This window comes from Malaclemys terrapin, chromosome 4, assembly GCF_027887155.1.
Source record: "Malaclemys terrapin pileata isolate rMalTer1 chromosome 4, rMalTer1.hap1, whole genome shotgun sequence".
Classification (NCBI taxonomy): domain Eukaryota; kingdom Metazoa; phylum Chordata; order Testudines; family Emydidae; genus Malaclemys; species Malaclemys terrapin.
In genome coordinates, this window is record NC_071508.1 from 27,555,687 (window position 1) to 27,571,971 (window position 16,285).

Here is a 16,285-nt window from a genome sequence, read left to right on the forward strand (position 1 = left end):
TGCTCAATGCTTCGCCCACAGCTGCAGTCACCCCAGGTCTATCTTGCTCCAGCCTTGTTCTGCCCACTCCCAGCCCTGCCCCAGCCTGATTCCTGTTTAAACCCAGTTTACTCTGGCTCTGGACTCTGACTCCTTCTTCCTGACTCCGGTTCTGCCCCTTGGGTCCAGACTAAAGCTCTGATCCTTGGTTCTGGTTCCCAGTTCCTCCTTGCTCTGGCTCCAACTAGTAGGCTGGGCTGCCCCGATCCTGACACCAGGAAGGGCACTGCTGAGGCTCCATCCTGCTACAGAAACGACCCTAAACGCTCTGCCTCTAAAAAGTCTGTAGCATAATCAGACTTTTCAATACCACCTCCAGTGCCTAAACATGTGACCCTGACAGCAACATCGGTTCCTCCGAGCTCAGCATCTTCAGTATCAGCGCTATTGACTAGACAGATACCACCAGAACAATCCGCATCCTCGGTACTGACACTGGTCGCGTCAGAGCCCCATCCAGTCCAGGTTCACCCAGTACCACAGAAGTTTAGATTCTCCAAAGACTTGCTGGAGTCTGATGAGCCAGAATGGGTACCACATGGCTATCGGTAGTGAAATCTGCAGGGCCTCTGAGACCTTACTTTCCTCCGGTACCCCCGGGTTCTCCTGTACCACCTGTCCCAGGTGGAGAACCATCCTCGCCTCCAATGTCTGCTCCTCCTCTGGACTGTGCTGAGGACTCCACTTCAGATTCTCAGCTATCTGTGTGGGGATCCCCTAGGTACCACCATAGCAGCATCTCTCCTGATACCTTTGTGACAGGCTGGACCCCCCTGGGATGTCACCTGCTGTGCTGGGATTTCACTGAGTCAGACCATTCTGTCAGCCCGGGCCCCCCTTTATCTGGTCTTGCTGGGCTCGGCTCCCCCGTCTTTTCCAGCCCAGCACGCAGGCAGGGCCACACCCACCTGCACAGAGAGACAGAGATTCACTCTGGGAAGGCTCAGCTTAAGGAGCTTGCCACAGCACCCAGATGTCCACCCTCCCTTGGAGTACAGACCCGAAATTATATGAGATTCGCCTCTTCTCTCAGTGTGGAGGAGGGTGTGCACATCTCCCCCCCCCCCCCCCCCCGTTAGAAATCACATTGACTGGGTTCTATTGTAAACCAGAAATAAATGTATTAACTAGAACAGGTGTATTTTAAATAGTTAAGGAGGTAGCAGACAGAACAAAGCATATCTGCCCCAAGTGTTTTCTCCAAAGTCCTGGCAATAGTAGCTGTGCACAGGTGGGGAATAATCATCTTTCCTACCACGACAACTGGCTGTTCAAGGACCATTGTATGTCAAAGTCTTCTCTGCAATACAGAAGCCATCTGTAATGTCCACTTTGACTCCAGTTCAACAGATAAACTTCACAGGAGCATCTCTGAATGCCCGAACATCCAGAGCTTACCTTCCTTCCGACAGATTTCTGATACTGATGAGTCTTATTGCCAAGATTCAAATAACCCCCTGACAAGAGCAAGAAATTGCCTCCAACTGCTGGGTTATATGGCAGCTTGTACTTTCATAACACAACATGCCAGGTTACATCTTGCTGCTTCCAGGGTTGGCTCAGAATAGTCTATCACCCGAACAAACAAACAGTCAAGACAATCTGGTGTCTGGCCCTCATCACGTGCTACACTCGCTCAAGTGAAGGACCTGTCCAAAGTCCGTGCAGGAGTTCCTATCGCCCAGCCGCCTCCTTGTGGGATGGGGAGTGTAGCTAATGGGACACACTGTCCAAGGCAAATGGTTGTCTCAAGAGTCTCTCCTGCACATCAACCTCCTAGAATTAGGAGCAGTCAGGAATGCCTGTATCCACTTCCCTCCCTTAAGCAAGGGCCAATCCATGAAGGTCATGACAGACAATGTAACCTGCATGTTCCACGTAAATCTCAAGGAGGGGCGAGATCCCCTTCTCTTTGTGCTGAAGCAATAAAGCTGTGGAATTGGTGTCAAGCCAGTCACGTCCTCACAGCCGCTTACCTTCCAGGCATGCAGAGCACCATGGCCAATGATCTGAGCAGACATTTCTCCCATGATTACGAGTGGGAACTGGACCCTCAGGTCCTCAAACAGAGATTCCTGACCTGGGGTTTACAGAAGCAGACATCTTTGCAATTACTGCCAACAGAAAGTGCAAGAAATTCTGCTTGAGAAGAGGATTGGGCCATCAGTCGTTGGGAGACACCTTTCTCATTCCTTGGGCCTACTCTATACATCTCTGACACCGTTGATTCAGAGGGTATTGAACAAGATCAAACGAGACAAAGCCAGAGTCAGTCTAGTTGCACTAGCTGAGTTGAGGCAGGTCTGGTACCCTTCCATGACTCACTTCACTTCCTGTTCAGCATTGCAGCTTCCAGCCATGTCCTGTGTGCTGTCCCAGGACTCCAGTCGGACTCTCCATCCCAACCTGGCCATCTGCTGACTCTGAGCTTGGTTCCTCAGTGGTTTTTGGGGATAGAGGTTTCCCATTCGACAGAGATCCAACAGATCCTATTAGAAACATCAGAAAGATCTCTACCAGATATACCTTCAAAAATGGACCTTGTTCCTTCTTCTCTCTCCCCTGTTTTTGGTTATCTATTGGATTTAAAGTATTCAGCTCTTTCTGTGAGTTCCGTCAGAGTTCATTCATCAGCTACGACAGCCTTCCGTTCCCCTGTGCAGGGATTCATTCAGGCTTTGCTCATCCCACGACAGCAAAATTCATCAAGGAATTGGTTAACCTTTTCCCGCAGAGCCTGCTCCCATATGGGATTTGAACTGCCTCATGAAATCTCCCTTTGAGCTGCTCACTAAGTGCTCTCTGGTGCACTTGCCTACGAAAGTGGCATTCTTAGAGGCAGCATTGGGGAATTAGGAGCACTGGGGAATTAGGAGCATTGATGGCTGATTTCCTGCCCCCCTTCCCTGTTTTCTTCAAGGATAAGGTTTTGTTAGGCCCACATCCCAAGTTCATACCTAAAATATCCTCTGATTCGCTCATTAACCAAGTTATCCGCCTTCCTGTGTTTCCCCCAGACCCACGCCAGACTAGAGAGGAAGCTGCCCTCCACAGCTTGGATGTTAGAGGGGCGTTAGCTTCTCTTTGGACAGAACCAAGCCATTCAGACAGTCTCCCAGACTGTTCATCTCAGTTGTGGACAGATCCAAAGGATCCACGGTCTCCCCCCAGAGACTCTCAAAGTGGGTTTCCAGTTCCATTCATGCTCGTTCCCAGGCTGCTAATGGTCGGCCCCCTCGAGAAGAATAGCCCAGTCTCCAGCCTGCCTCCAGGGCACTCTTAAAAATGCAGCCATTGCTGAAATTTGCAGAGTGACGACGGAGGCCTCGGTGCACACTTTTCCCGAACGCTGTGCCCTGGTACACGCCTCTAGGTCAGAGGCAGCTCCACAGTTCCCTCCTCCTTCAGGGGCTACTGCAGTGGAGCACCCATTGGGACACTCCTTGTAGAAGAAGGAGCGGTTACTCACCTTGTGCAGTAGCTGGAGGTCTTCAAGATGTGTGTTGTTATGGGTGCTCCACTACCCACTCTCCTTCCCCTTTGCTTTGGAGTTCTGTCTCACGGGACTTCAGGGTCGAGAAGGAACTGAGGGCAGTTCACTTGCGCAGCCCTGTTTATCCCCGGCACAGGGTAGGAGGCTGCTGGGAGGGCATGCATGGGCCGAATGGGAACAGCTACCAAAAATCTCCAGTCAGAGGTGCATGGGGCACATGCGCACCTGAAGTGGAACACCTATAGGGACACACCTCTCGAAGACCTCCAGTTACTGCACAAGGTGAGTAACCTCTCCTTCTCTGGGGGGAATACAGCAGCCGTCGGAGCGCAGGTAGCGACACCACCCAGCAGGTAAAGACAGGAAGGTGAACCGCAATTCCATCTATTTCAAATGGCAGAGGGAAATTTGGGAGGTGGGATTGAGATGGAAGTAGGGTTGCCAACTGTCTAATCCCACAAATCCAAACACCCTTGCCCCGCCTCTTCCTGAGGCCCCGCCCCTTCTTTGAGGTGCCCCCTTCTCACTCTATCTCCCTTTCCTCCGTTGCTCGCTCTCTTCCACCCTCACTCACTTTCACTGGGCTGGGGCAGGGGGTTGGGGTGTGGGAGGTGGTGCAGGCTTTGGGCTGGGGCTGAGGGGTTCAGAGTGTGGAAGGGGGCTGCGGGCTGAGCCTGGGGCAGGAGGTTGGGGTGCAGAAGGGGGTGCGGGCTCTGGAAGGGAGTTTGGGTTTGGGAGGGGGCCCAGGGCTGGGGCAGGGGGTTGGGATGCAGGCTCCAGCCGGGCGGCACTTACCTTGGGCCACTCCCGGAAGTACCCAGCATGTCCGGCTCCTAGACTGCTCCATGTGCTGCCCCTGCCTGCAGGCACCTCCCCTGCAGCTCCCATTAGCTGCAATTCCCAGCCAATGGGAGCTGCAGAGTCGACACTCAGGGTGGGGGGAAGCGTGTAGAGACCCTCCCTGGCTGCCTCTCTGCCTAGGAGCTAGAGGGACTTGCCAGCTGCCTTTGGGAACGGCGCAGAGCCAGGGCAGGTAGGGAGCCTGCCTTAGCCCCGCTGCGCTGCCAGACTTTTAGTAGCCTAAAATCTCCCGGATTGGCGTCAGTAGCCTCTGGGAGATGGAGCCCAATTCCAGGAGACTCCTGGCCAATCCGGGAGGGTTGGCAACCCTAGATGGAAGCTGGGAAGGCTGTCAGGGTCAGCACTTGTAAAAAGGTGCCCTTGCATTTTTAATGGCCATAAATGGCCAAGGCAACAGTTTCGTATCTCAAAAACCAATAGCCTCGTCCACATGGTGACCCCTAACAGCCCTCTTTTAGGGCACTGACTACTTCCCATGTTACCAAAGCTGTTTCCTGTAGCATCCAGGTGTGCCAGCAAAGTCTCCCATCCACAGCCAGGCCAGACTGTTCCCTGTTTAGCATGTTAAAGCCCAAGCTCACAGCCCAAAATAGCCGTCACAGCATGCTGAGTGAGCCCCCTCCCTAGGCTCACCCCTCCCATTTTTCTAGGCTTGTCCCAGTTTCAACAAGGCCAGGGTGTGTCATCCCATCCTGCCGCCTCTCACTCTTCAGGCACCATGCCAGGACAGAGCCACAAAGTCAGGATGACAAGAGACAGTGTTTTTTTCCCGAATGAACCTAACGCAAGTGGTGGGAACACAAACGCAACTGTGAAGGGAACCCCGAGTGCTCTAGAAAACACGGATGGGCCTTCACTCGAGTGACCGCTGACAGGATGGATTTCACCCACTGCATCTTGGCTTTCCCTTTAGCCATTGGCTGTGTGCGGTGTTCCCTCGGGGCGGAATGAACGGATCGGTGGTTTGTTTCCCCACAGGTAACTTTGAGCAGGCCAACGAGGAGCTGAGGGCCATTATCAAGAAGATCTGGAAGAGAACTAGCATGAAACTCCTGGACCAGGTCATTCCACCAATTGGAGGTGCGTTTTTGCCATGCTCCCTGGCTTATTTCTCCCCAGCACCCTCTGCCTGCCCCCTCCGCTGCCCCACACCGCTCGGACGGGGGCTGGGTATAGCCACTGGGCAGTGTTAATGGCCTCACTTGGCTTTCTCCCCTCCAGAGGATGAGGTGACTGTGGGCAAGTTCTACGCGACCTTCCTCATCCAGGAGCACTTTAGGAAATTCATGAAGCGCCAGGAGGAGTATTATGGGTATCGGCCCAAAAAGAACGCCATTGCTATCCAGGTCAGTGCAAACAGGTCTGGGGATCCCAGCCGCTCCTCTTGCCTGGATAAAGCAGCCAGCTTGTCTCTCCTGCACAAGGGCAGGGCAGGGCTCAGGGGGCAGAATTGCCAAGTGGATAGAGACCAGGGCTCGGCCACCAGCACCGCTGGGCAAGTCATTTCCCCTCTCTGTGCCTCAGTTCCCCCAGCTGTAAAATTGGGATAGGGACACTGACCTCTGTGGTAAAGCACATTGAGATCTCCTTGTGAAAAGTGCTTCACAAGAGCTAGGTGGTGGTGGTGTTGTTATATGCTGGGCAAGGTGGGAAGCAGGCCTAAGTATTTGAAGGTGTCGGTACGAGGCTGGCAGAGGAATTCTCGAGGACGGCCGGAGAGGAAGCACTGGGATGGAGCTGAACAAAGGGAAATGGAGACAGGGGAACAGTCTGTGGGTGGAAGCTCCGTCCCTTAGAACACTGAAAATGGGGCTGCACAAAGGGTACGTTGCATGGGAGAGCCCGTGGATGACCCCAAACAGGTCTCAGTGTGTAAGTGAGGGGACCTCTTGTTAAGAGGAACAGTCCTGAAATGGAGGAGGCTGGCCCGGCCTAAGGGAGCGCTTGGAGGCTGCCTCCTCGGGGCCTGGCAGTTGGTCTCTGCTGCACACAGCTTGGACTGGGGCCTTGACTGAGCTCTGGGCTTTCAAGGGCTTCCCATGATGGAATCTCAGAGCTGGTGCCCCTACACCACCCTTCCTGCAGCCCTGCTCCTTCCACGAGAGCCCAGACTCAGTCTCTACTGAGGTAGCGCGCTCTAGAGGAGTAAGCACGGTGGTGAGCAGCAGGACTCCTGGGTTCTTTCCCCGCTCTGCCACTGACTCGTGTAGCCATGGGCAAGTCACTTCCCTCCTGTCTGCCTTGGTTTCTCCACCCATGAAATGGGGACAAAGAGGCAGGGACAAGGGGAAAGTCTAAGGCTCATGTCGCTCCCTGCCCCCCCTTCTGGCTGATGGAACGAACAGTCCTACGCAAGAGTTTCAAACTGGAATCCAGTCTCCCTGCGTCAGAGGTCCTGGGGGGCATGTCCCAAGCACAGAGGACTCCTCCCCTGGGGAGATGGGGGCATTTCTCTTGTCCAACCTGGAATGCAGCCATGTCTCAGGGTTTCCATGGCCTCCCTGCGGGGTGTAGGATCATCTGTCCCTGGGTATCAAATCCAATTCCAACATGTGCAAGGTGAGATGTGCCAGCCCCCATGTCCCTGCGAGAGGGGCAGAGATGCCGCTGCCCTAGAGAGAAACCCCCGACCCCACGGCTCAACCCGTTTACCCTCCTCCAGCCCCATTGTGTGAAGTCCCCCTTTCCTCCACACCCAGTGCACAGAGCTAGCGCCGTGGGAGAGGCTGCTGAACCAGCAGGCACCAGAGCGCCCCCTTTGGGAAGTAGGCAGGGCAGCCTGGGCTCGGTGAAGGCAGTTGCGGGGCCAGGGCTGAGGGTTTGGGGAAGGAAGCTGGAGCTGCCAGACCACTGGGCTTTGCTGAGCCTCCCTCTCCCCTTGCCTGGCGAGGAAAAGCTCCCCCTGCCACCAGCAGCCCCGTGAGCGACCTCCCCATCTCTGTCCATCCAACCAGGCCGGTCTGAGAAGCATTGAAGAGGAAGCTGCGCCCGAGATACACCGAGCGATCTCTGGGGACCTGACTGCCGAGGAGGAGCTGGAGAGGGCCATGATGGAGGCAGCGATTGAGGAAGGGATATACAGGGTGAGCACAGTGGGAGGTACCCTCTAACCCCACACATACCAGCCCCACCGTCTGTGTCCCATGCGGAGCCTAGCACACTGAGAGTTGATTGCTGCAGACAGGGTAGGGGCCAGCCAGCAGGTGCCAGGGGTGACTGATGATGCCCGAGATCATAGTCATATTGTCATGGCCACTTGGTGCCAAACGCTTGGGCAGGACCCAGCACTGTGTGAGCACCTGAGTTGGCTGGGGGGCACAAAACCACTAGCATGGGAGATGCCACAGTCTGTGGAGATGGACCTGATCACAGAGGAGAGTGTCAGTCACAGGAAACCACGTCACCGACTGGCTAAGTGGGTCCTGGGTCACCGTCTCCTCTGTTCCCAGGCGTTAGAGTGGGCAAAGTTTTTGGCCCGAGGGCCACATCTGGGTATAGAATTGTATGGCAGGTCCTGAATGCTCACAAAATTGGGGTTGGGGTGCGGGACGAGGTGAGGGCTCTGGCTGGGGGTGCGGGCTCTGGGGTGGGGCCAGAAATGAGGAGTTCAGGGTGTGGGAGGGGGTCCGGGCTGGGTTGGGGGGGGTGCAGGGGGCGTTGAGAGCTCCGGCTGGGGCTGCGGGCTCTGGGGTGGGGCTGGGAATGAGGGGTTTGGGGTGTAGGAGGGTGCTCTGGGCTGGGACCAAGGGGTTCGGAGCGTGGAAGGGGTATCAGGGCTGGGACAGGGGGTTGGGGCATGGAGGGGGGGCTTAGGGGTGCAGGCTCCAGGTGGCACTTACCCCAAGCGGCTCCCAGAAGCAGTGGCATGTCCCCACTCTGGCTCCTATGTGGAGGCACGACCAGCCCCATCCGCAGGCGCCGCCCCTGCAGCTCCCATTGGCCGTGGTTCCCGACCAATGGGAGCTGCGGGGGCAGTGCTTGGGGCAGAAGCAGCGTGCAGAGCGGAGTCCCCTGGCTGCCCCTACGCATAGGAGCGGGGACATGCTGCTGCTTCCAGGAGCCACGTGGAGCGGCCCCTAACCCTGCTCCCTGGCTGGAGCGGGGCAAGCCCCAGACCCCGCTCCCCAGCGGGAACTTGAGGGCCGGATTAAAGCAGCTGGTGGGCCAGATCTGGCCTGCAGGCCATAGTTTGCCCACCCCTGTGTTAGGTGGAGCTATGGGCTGGTGACCTGAGCTCAAGGATCTCTGGGTTCTAATCCCAGCACTGGTGTTCTCTCCCTGGCTGTCCCTTCCCCTCCCCTGTACAATGGGGATAATGGTACTGACCCCCCCAGACTGCAGAGCGGGATATTAACCAGTTAACGTGATGGAAGAGTGCTCGTTCCTGGGATGGACTGGCTAGTGTGTATTGGCACCTCTGCCAGGTGCACAACTATGTGTCACAGACCCAACACTGCTGACAGATTCCCTCTGCACTCACTATGCTGGGAGCTTCCAATTGGCTGTGGTGTAATGATAACCATGGCAACCCAGGTTGCCAGCAGTCTGTGACAGTGTCCTGCCCAGTCTCACTCCTCAGGGAATCCCTCGCGTTCAGAGCTGCCTGCTAGTATGGGAGGGTTTATCTGGTAGGAGAGGCAGTGCTGCCTAGTGGATGGGCTGGGAGTGGGCTGCAACTCAGGAGACCTGGGTTCTATTCCCAGCTCTGCCATGGACCTACTGGGTAACCTAAGGCAAGTCACTTCCCTGCTCTGTGCCTCAGTTTCCCCCACTGTGAAGTGAGGAGCTGACCCCCCTATTTATAAAGTGCTTTGAGAACAGCTCTGTAAGAACTGGGACTGTTATTACTGCTCCCCTGCTGTGCATGATCTTAAATTCAGCCACCATGACTGGCCTTTGCTGGCTCACCATGGGTCCAAACGCATCCGGACCGTCAGGCAGCATGTGCCACAGGCAGGGAAGCCTTGAGAAGCGCCACTGTCAAGGCCCGCTCTGACCTCTCCCCTCTTGGTTCCAGAGGACGGGTGGCTTGTTCGGTCATGTTGACTCCTTTATGGAGCGGAACAGCCCCCTGCAGCCCCACGTGACCAGCCAGAGACCCCTGCAGTTCACCGAAGTGGGGAGTGAAGACTTGGACTCCCCTGTCTTCCTCGATGACTTCCCCCCAGACAGGAACACCAACACCAACAACAGCAACACAGCCACATGGTAATGCTCGGCGGTCGGAGACAGCCCCCCAGGGCGTGTGGCGGCGGGCAGGGCCGGCTTTACGAAGTGCGGGGCCCGATTCGAACAGTTTCGATGGGGCCCCGACAGGGATGACTTAAAAAAAAAAAAAAAACCACGTAAAAAAAACACGTGGGGCTTGTACTCACCAGGCCGCGCTCCTAGTCTTTGGCGGCGGGTCCTTCACTCGCTCCGGGTCTTCGGCGGCACTGAAGGACCCGCCGCCAAAGTGCCACCAAAGACCCGGAGCGAGTGAAGGACCCGCTGCCAAAGACCTGGAGCGCCGCCGGGTGAGTAAAAATTAAAAAGGTGCCTCTAGCCAGGGAAGGGATTCTCTGCCACTTGCCCCCCACCCCGGCAGCCCTGCCACTGGGCGTGGGGCCCTCTTAAGCGTGGGGCCTGATTCGGGGGAATTGGTGGAATTGGCCTAAAGCCGGCCCTGGCAGCGGGGGCCACAAGGCAATGTGCTGTCTGTATAAACGGCGCAGTCTCCATAAAAGAGGAACCTGACTGCGCGGCTGCTGTGACTTGGGGAGCAGGGGGAAGCTCGGCGCTCGGGGACTGTGAGCCCGGGTGCAGCCCTGGGTGCTTGTGCGTGCGTGCACATGTGAGTGTGCACCCATGCATATGTTTACTCTTGTGTGGGTCGGGCCAGACACTGGCCACCTTACTCCCCTTTAACCATGGGAGGGTGCAGTTTCTGCCTTCAGGTCTCAGGCAAAAACAGATGCTTGCATTGCCCAGGTCTCATTTACACGCCTCCCCATGGCCAGGCAGCTTCACCCCTTCACCAGTGGTTCTCAACCTATTTATCATTGTGGCCCACAAAGTGTTACCTGGGCCACAGGCTAAGAACCACAGGGCCCCCCATCTAACCCCCCCACAAACCCCTATACTCAGTGCCCTCCGCCCACAGACCCCTCTACAGAGTGGGGGCAGAAGTGGAGAATTGGATGTGGGGTGTGGGGCAGGGACCCCAACCTGGACGCTGCTGTGCGGGGACCCCTAACCCTGACCCCCACTGTGTGGGGCTGCGGGGCAGCCAGGACCCCACTGTACAGGGCCCAGCAGCAGCCGTCTGCCTGGACCCTGCCACGCGGTAGCTAGTTGCCTGGTCCCAGGGCCCGCCTTGCGGCCTCTATCACACAGCTGAGCGGGCCGCAGCTGTGTACTAATTGGGCCGCATGCGGCCCGCAGGCGTAGGGTGACCAGACAGCAAGTGTGAAAAATCGGGACGGGGGGTGGGGGGTAATAGGAGCCTATATAAGAAAGAGACCCAAAAATCGGGACTGTCCCTATAAAATCGGGACATCTGGTCACCCTACGCGGGCCACGGGTTGAGAACCGCTGTTCTACACTGTGCTTCCCATAGGGCACACGCGGGGTTAAGGACAATACAGCGCCTCTTAAAAAAAGTGGGAGCACAGTCAGGGCCGGCTCCAGGGTTTTGGCCGCCCCAAGCAGCCAAACAAAACAAAACAAAAAAAGCCGCGATCGCGATCTGCGGTGGCAATTCGGCGGGAGGTCCTTCGCTCCGAGCAGGAGTGAGGGACCGTCCGCTGAATTGCCACCGAACAGCTGGACGTGCCGCCCCTCTCCGAAGTGGCCGCCCCAAGCACCTGCTTGGTAAGCTGGTGCCTGGAGCCGGCCCTGAGCACAGTGCCTTTGAAAGCGACTATCCCGGTACAGCCGGCGCAGATCCTGTTTACACCAGCAGATGTCAGACTAATCCCAGCAACAGGCACGGTGCGGCTGCCAGGCTGATTTACCCCAGAGGAAGATCTGGCCCCAGATTATTGGTGGGGCACTTTAGAGTCTCGAACAGAGCAGAGACCGATTTAGAGCAGCAGCGAGCAGAGCCGCTCTGACACCGGGGGCAGCTCAGCCCCACTGCGAATCGGGCCGCGTGATTTCAGGTGCCCAGGCTAAAGCTCTGGTCACTGAGACTAGTTCTGTGCGCAGATGTGCAGCTTTTGTGAAGCCCCGGACAGCTGTAGGTGCAATGAATGGTGCCTGCTGGCAGACTGCCCCTCCAAGGCTGCCCCTGTGACTGTTATCCATATGGACGCTGCAAGGAACTTGGGCTGGCCCCAGGGCTGGCATAAGCAGTGTGACTCCTTTGGCCTGAGCCCAGTTGTGCCCATCTGCATGTGGCTTTCGGTTTCCCAAACACTTCTTGGCTCTCTCTGGCCCTGGCGGTGATGTTATGTAGTTAGACAGCTCCAGAGAGTGCAGAAAAGACACAGCCACCGCCCAGAGCGCTTGTAATTGAAGCATGACATGCCCCTGGCAGGGTCATCAGCAGGGGTTGGTTGAGGAGGCGAACCTCGGATCTGAACGCATCAGCTGCTACCGCTTTAAGGCCTGTAGCTCAGCAGCAGCAGAGCCAGGAATATCTTTGCATGGTCCTGCCAGCAGGGGGCGATAGACTGCAGCATTGTGCTAGCCCAGGCCGGACACCTGAACAAAACAACACAGGAGGGACAGAAACAGGAGGGCGGCGAAATGGGGGACAAGGGTTACCCCACAAACATAACTAGGTTGCCCTCATGAGTCCTTCCACTATCCGTCCTGGTGGGTGCTCCACCGTAGGATGTGTGCGCCCTGGACTGGAGCCTGCGACGTTGTGCTGGTGGGCCTGCGCCGGCTCCGAGCGACGGGATACAGGGAGGCGAGAGCCCGCCGCCACTCAGTTCCTTCTCAGACGCCTGTGGCTCGAGACCGAGTTTTCGGCAGGTAGCTGTGTTCTGCTTCCCGCCTTTCTCTCACCTCAGGAAAGACTTTTCTCGTGTATTTTCGTTTCTCATTTGTTTTCTTGCCCTATATTTTATTTTCATTTGTATTTCATCTGGCACGTTTCTGTGCTCTGGGAGAGGGGGTTCCCCATCTACTCCTGCACCTTTCTTTGTGCCGATCAATCTGTTGTGCCTAACACCCCAGGGGCTAAGCCCTGCCAGACTTGCCACAGGTCTTTTCCCCTCAGTGACCGACATTGGAGTTGCCTACGGTGTTTGGGGAACTCCCCCATCCCCTCAAAGTGTGTGATCTGTCTGGGGTTTGGGGGCAGGCCCCAAAATGACAGGGAGACGAGACTAGCAGTCCTGTTAAAGGGACATGCTCTAGCTCTGGAGAGGTCCGCTTCCCCCCAGGCATTAGCACTGGCTCCTTCAGGCATCAGCCCAGCCTCAGCTGGGACCACGGAGACAAAGCCTTTGAAGAGGAGAAAGCACTCCTTCCCATCCAGAGACAGGGAGAAAAGGGGTAGGTCACCTCATAAGACCCACTCTCAGGAGCCCTCGTGTCCATTAAGGGTTACCGTAGAGGCTCCAACTGAGTCCGGTATCGAGGTGTCGGTACCATGTACCTGATCCTCCGTGGCACCATGATCCGCATGGGGCTACCACACATCCCTTGGCATCAGCTTCTGACCCCAGCTCTGAAATGATACAGGACCCTGCATCCGCCTCAGTACTGCAGCAGTCTCCATCTCAAGGTCCACATTTTCACCTCTGGCTGTCAGCGGCTGTCAGTGCCCTCCAGCTCCTTCCAGGTTTCAGTTATCTGAAGATCTCATCATTTCGGATGAGCCTGACGCCATTGCTATGGGATCCATCAGAGCCTCCTCACCGGTACAGCCCAGGCACCTGCAGGCCAAAACCCACCCAAGCCTCCAGCAGTCAGCATCCGCCACATTACCTGAGCCATCACGTAGCCTCTCAGGTCTCGGTACAGGAATCCTTCCTGGTGCCATACCATCCGGCTGCCAAGGGTCCCTGTACCAAGGAGGATCCTAGAGAACCTGCCAGGCCTCACAGACCCAGAGACGATAACTGTCATTGGAGACACTCTCCCTGTTCCTCCCCCCATCAATGGGAGTCCTGGGGGCCATTTCGGTGACCAGTTCCACAGGATGCCAAGAAGAGATTACAGGCACCCACTGGTCCCATGCCATCCATGGCAAGCAGCTGTCCCTCTCCCGGTACTATGCACGTCTTCGGTACCGGACAATACACAGCAGGAGTCAGAGCCTCCAACTGAGGAGGTCTCACCTCCTTCAATTAAGTCCTCTTCATCTGTGGCCGAGGCGGTAACGCCACCCCAGCCCTCCTCTGCTGATGAGTTCGAAACATTCCAGGAGCTCATGAAGAGGCTGGCGGACTCTCTCCAAATCCCGCTAGAGGAAGTCCAGGAGTCATAACATTCTTTGGTGAATATCAATCCCCAAGGAAAGATTGCTCCGCCCGTTAATGAGGCATTGCTATCCCCAGCACAATTCCACCCACCTGAGAGATCTGATAAGAAGTACTACATCCCACCAAAGGGGAGGGAGCACTTCTTTTCCCACCCTCGCACTAATTCCTTAGCAGCCAATGAAAGGAGCTGTCAGACTCGATGTAGACCCTCTCCAATAGACAATGAATCCAAGAGACTGGACGTATGGGGCAGAAAGAGCAACTCACCAGCTGCTCTTCAATTCCGTAGTGGCAATTTCGGGCCTGGGTGGTGAAATGGGACTTTACCACATACTCAGAACGTACACACTTCATTGAACATCTGCCACAAGATCAAAGAGACCGGTTTCAGTCCAGTGTTGTGGAGGTCCCATCCTTCCTCCTCCTGGGGCCAATCAAGCTGGTTCCAACAGCGTCCATCAGGAAAGGATTCTATTCCAACTACTTCCTAGTTCCCGCGAGAGACGGAGGCGGGAGGGCGATTCTTGACCTCAGAAACTTGAGCAACTAAGTTCTAGCACAACAGTTCAGCATGGTGACACTCGCTCCCATTCTCCCATTGTTGGATCCAGGACACAGGCTCGTCGCCCACGACCTACAGGACACCCATCACCACAAGTGTTTACTTTGCTTTGTAATTGGACCACGATCAACACCAAGTTCTCCCCTCCAGACTCTCCACGGTGCCGAGGGTGTTTACGAAGTTCCTCTTGGCAGTAGTAGCTAGTCTCTGTCAATGGGGGATCTTGGTATTCCCATATTTGGACACCTGGTTGATCAGGGGTTGATCACTCCAAGAGGTCCAACCGGCCATGGCCAAGGCGTTAACTAGGACTTCGCATCAATCACAAAAAATTGATACTAACTCCAGTGTAAAGGATAAACTGCATAGGAGCCACTCGAGCCCACAACAGCAAGAGCCTATCTATTCTGGGAGACATCTTCCACCCTATCTAGCCTAATCTCGGTGCTACAGTTCAGCCCATAAACAATCATGAGGGCTCGTCTTCCACGCTTGGGACATACAGCCTCCTGCACGTTCATGACTTCCTATGTGAGACTCCATCTCAGATGTCTCCAGGATGCGGTTTAGAACAGTAAATATCCCAGACAGACACCACCTGTCCAAAGGGGTCACGGTGCCTCAGAAGGTGTTGGATTCCCTTACATGACAGAAAGACCCACAGAGGGTCGGTGTGGGAACCCCATTCTTGCATCGCACACCATCAAAGATCCTCATGACAGATACGTCCTCTCTGAACCCCAGGGCCTGGCTCCCGAATGGCTCTCTCGACCATGGAGTTAACTCATTTGGCTGCAGTTCAGTCAGTTCGTTTGGCAGATAGCCCAGTACCGGCAAGACTTATCTCCGGAATGGAAACACTTTCACTCTTGATGCTCTCTTTCTTCTTCCCAAGCCCTAGAAGTTTCCCTTTCCAAAATACTTGACCGCCAGCTGGAATTAAAGATACAGGGTCTCTCCGTGAGCTTTGTTAGAGTGCAGGTGGCTGCTCTCACAGTTTTCCAGTTACCCATCCAGGGCTTCTCGGTTTTTGCCCACCCTGTCACAGCCAGATTCCTCCAGGCTCTATACAACTGGTTTCCTCCTGTTTGGGACCCAGTGGGACCTCAACCTGCTTCTTAATGCTCCAAGGAAAGTCTCCTTTGAACCAATGACTACCTGCTCTCTCCTCCATATCGCCTTCAAAATTTCATTCCTGGGCGCCATTACTTCAGCAAGACGAATTGGAGAGCGGGGGGCACTCCTGGCTAATACACCATATCCCACCCTTTCATAGGGACAAGGTTCTACTGTGTCCCCAGCCCTATTTTCTTCCTAAGGTCTCCTTGGAAGATCACATTTAACCAGGTGTGACAATGCGGTTTTGGTGGAACCCAACTGAGAGTGCCAACTCAGGACAAATTGCTCAAACAGGGCAGTTACAGCCCAAGGCTGGGTTTTTTTTCCACCTCTAAGGCAAACCAAACCAGCCAGACTAAGAGGACTTCGGTCTCATCCCACTGGCTAACCGCAAGTCTCACAAGTAATTTCCTTAGACACTCCAGTTTCCCAGTATTACCACCAGTGCCACTCGTTATGGGGACAAATGGTTATGAAAACCAATACCCAAGTAAAAGAAAAAGGTTCTCCTGATCCCAAAGGACCAAGCCCCAGACCCAGGTCAATATACAAATCAGATCTTACCCACAAATCATGCTGTTGCCAATCCTTTAGAATCTAAAATCTAAAGGTTTATTCATAAAAGGAAAAAGATAGAGATGAGAGATAGAATTGGTTAAATGGAATCAATTACATACAGTAATGGCAAAGTTCTTGGTTCAGGCTTGCAGCAGCGATAGAATAAACTGCAGGTTCAAATCAAGTCTCTGGAATACATCCCCCGCTGGGATGGGTCCTCAGTCCTTTGTTCAA

At 55.3% G+C, this 16,285-nt stretch overlaps 1 protein-coding gene across 2 annotated transcripts in view; it reads left to right on the forward strand.

The window, feature by feature from the left end:
- The window catches only part of CACNA1S (calcium voltage-gated channel subunit alpha1 S), a 98,640-nt gene that overhangs the window by 74,669 nt on the left and 7,686 nt on the right, over positions 1–16,285 (forward strand). For both annotated transcript variants that reach the window (XM_054026421.1, XM_054026422.1), the window contains 4 exons: positions 5,372–5,473; positions 5,615–5,739; positions 7,348–7,476; positions 9,411–9,601. In XM_054026421.1, coding sequence (XP_053882396.1) covers positions 5,372–5,473; positions 5,615–5,739; positions 7,348–7,476; positions 9,411–9,601 — 547 coding nt within the window. The remainder of the gene's footprint in view (positions 1–5,371; positions 5,474–5,614; positions 5,740–7,347; positions 7,477–9,410; positions 9,602–16,285) is intronic.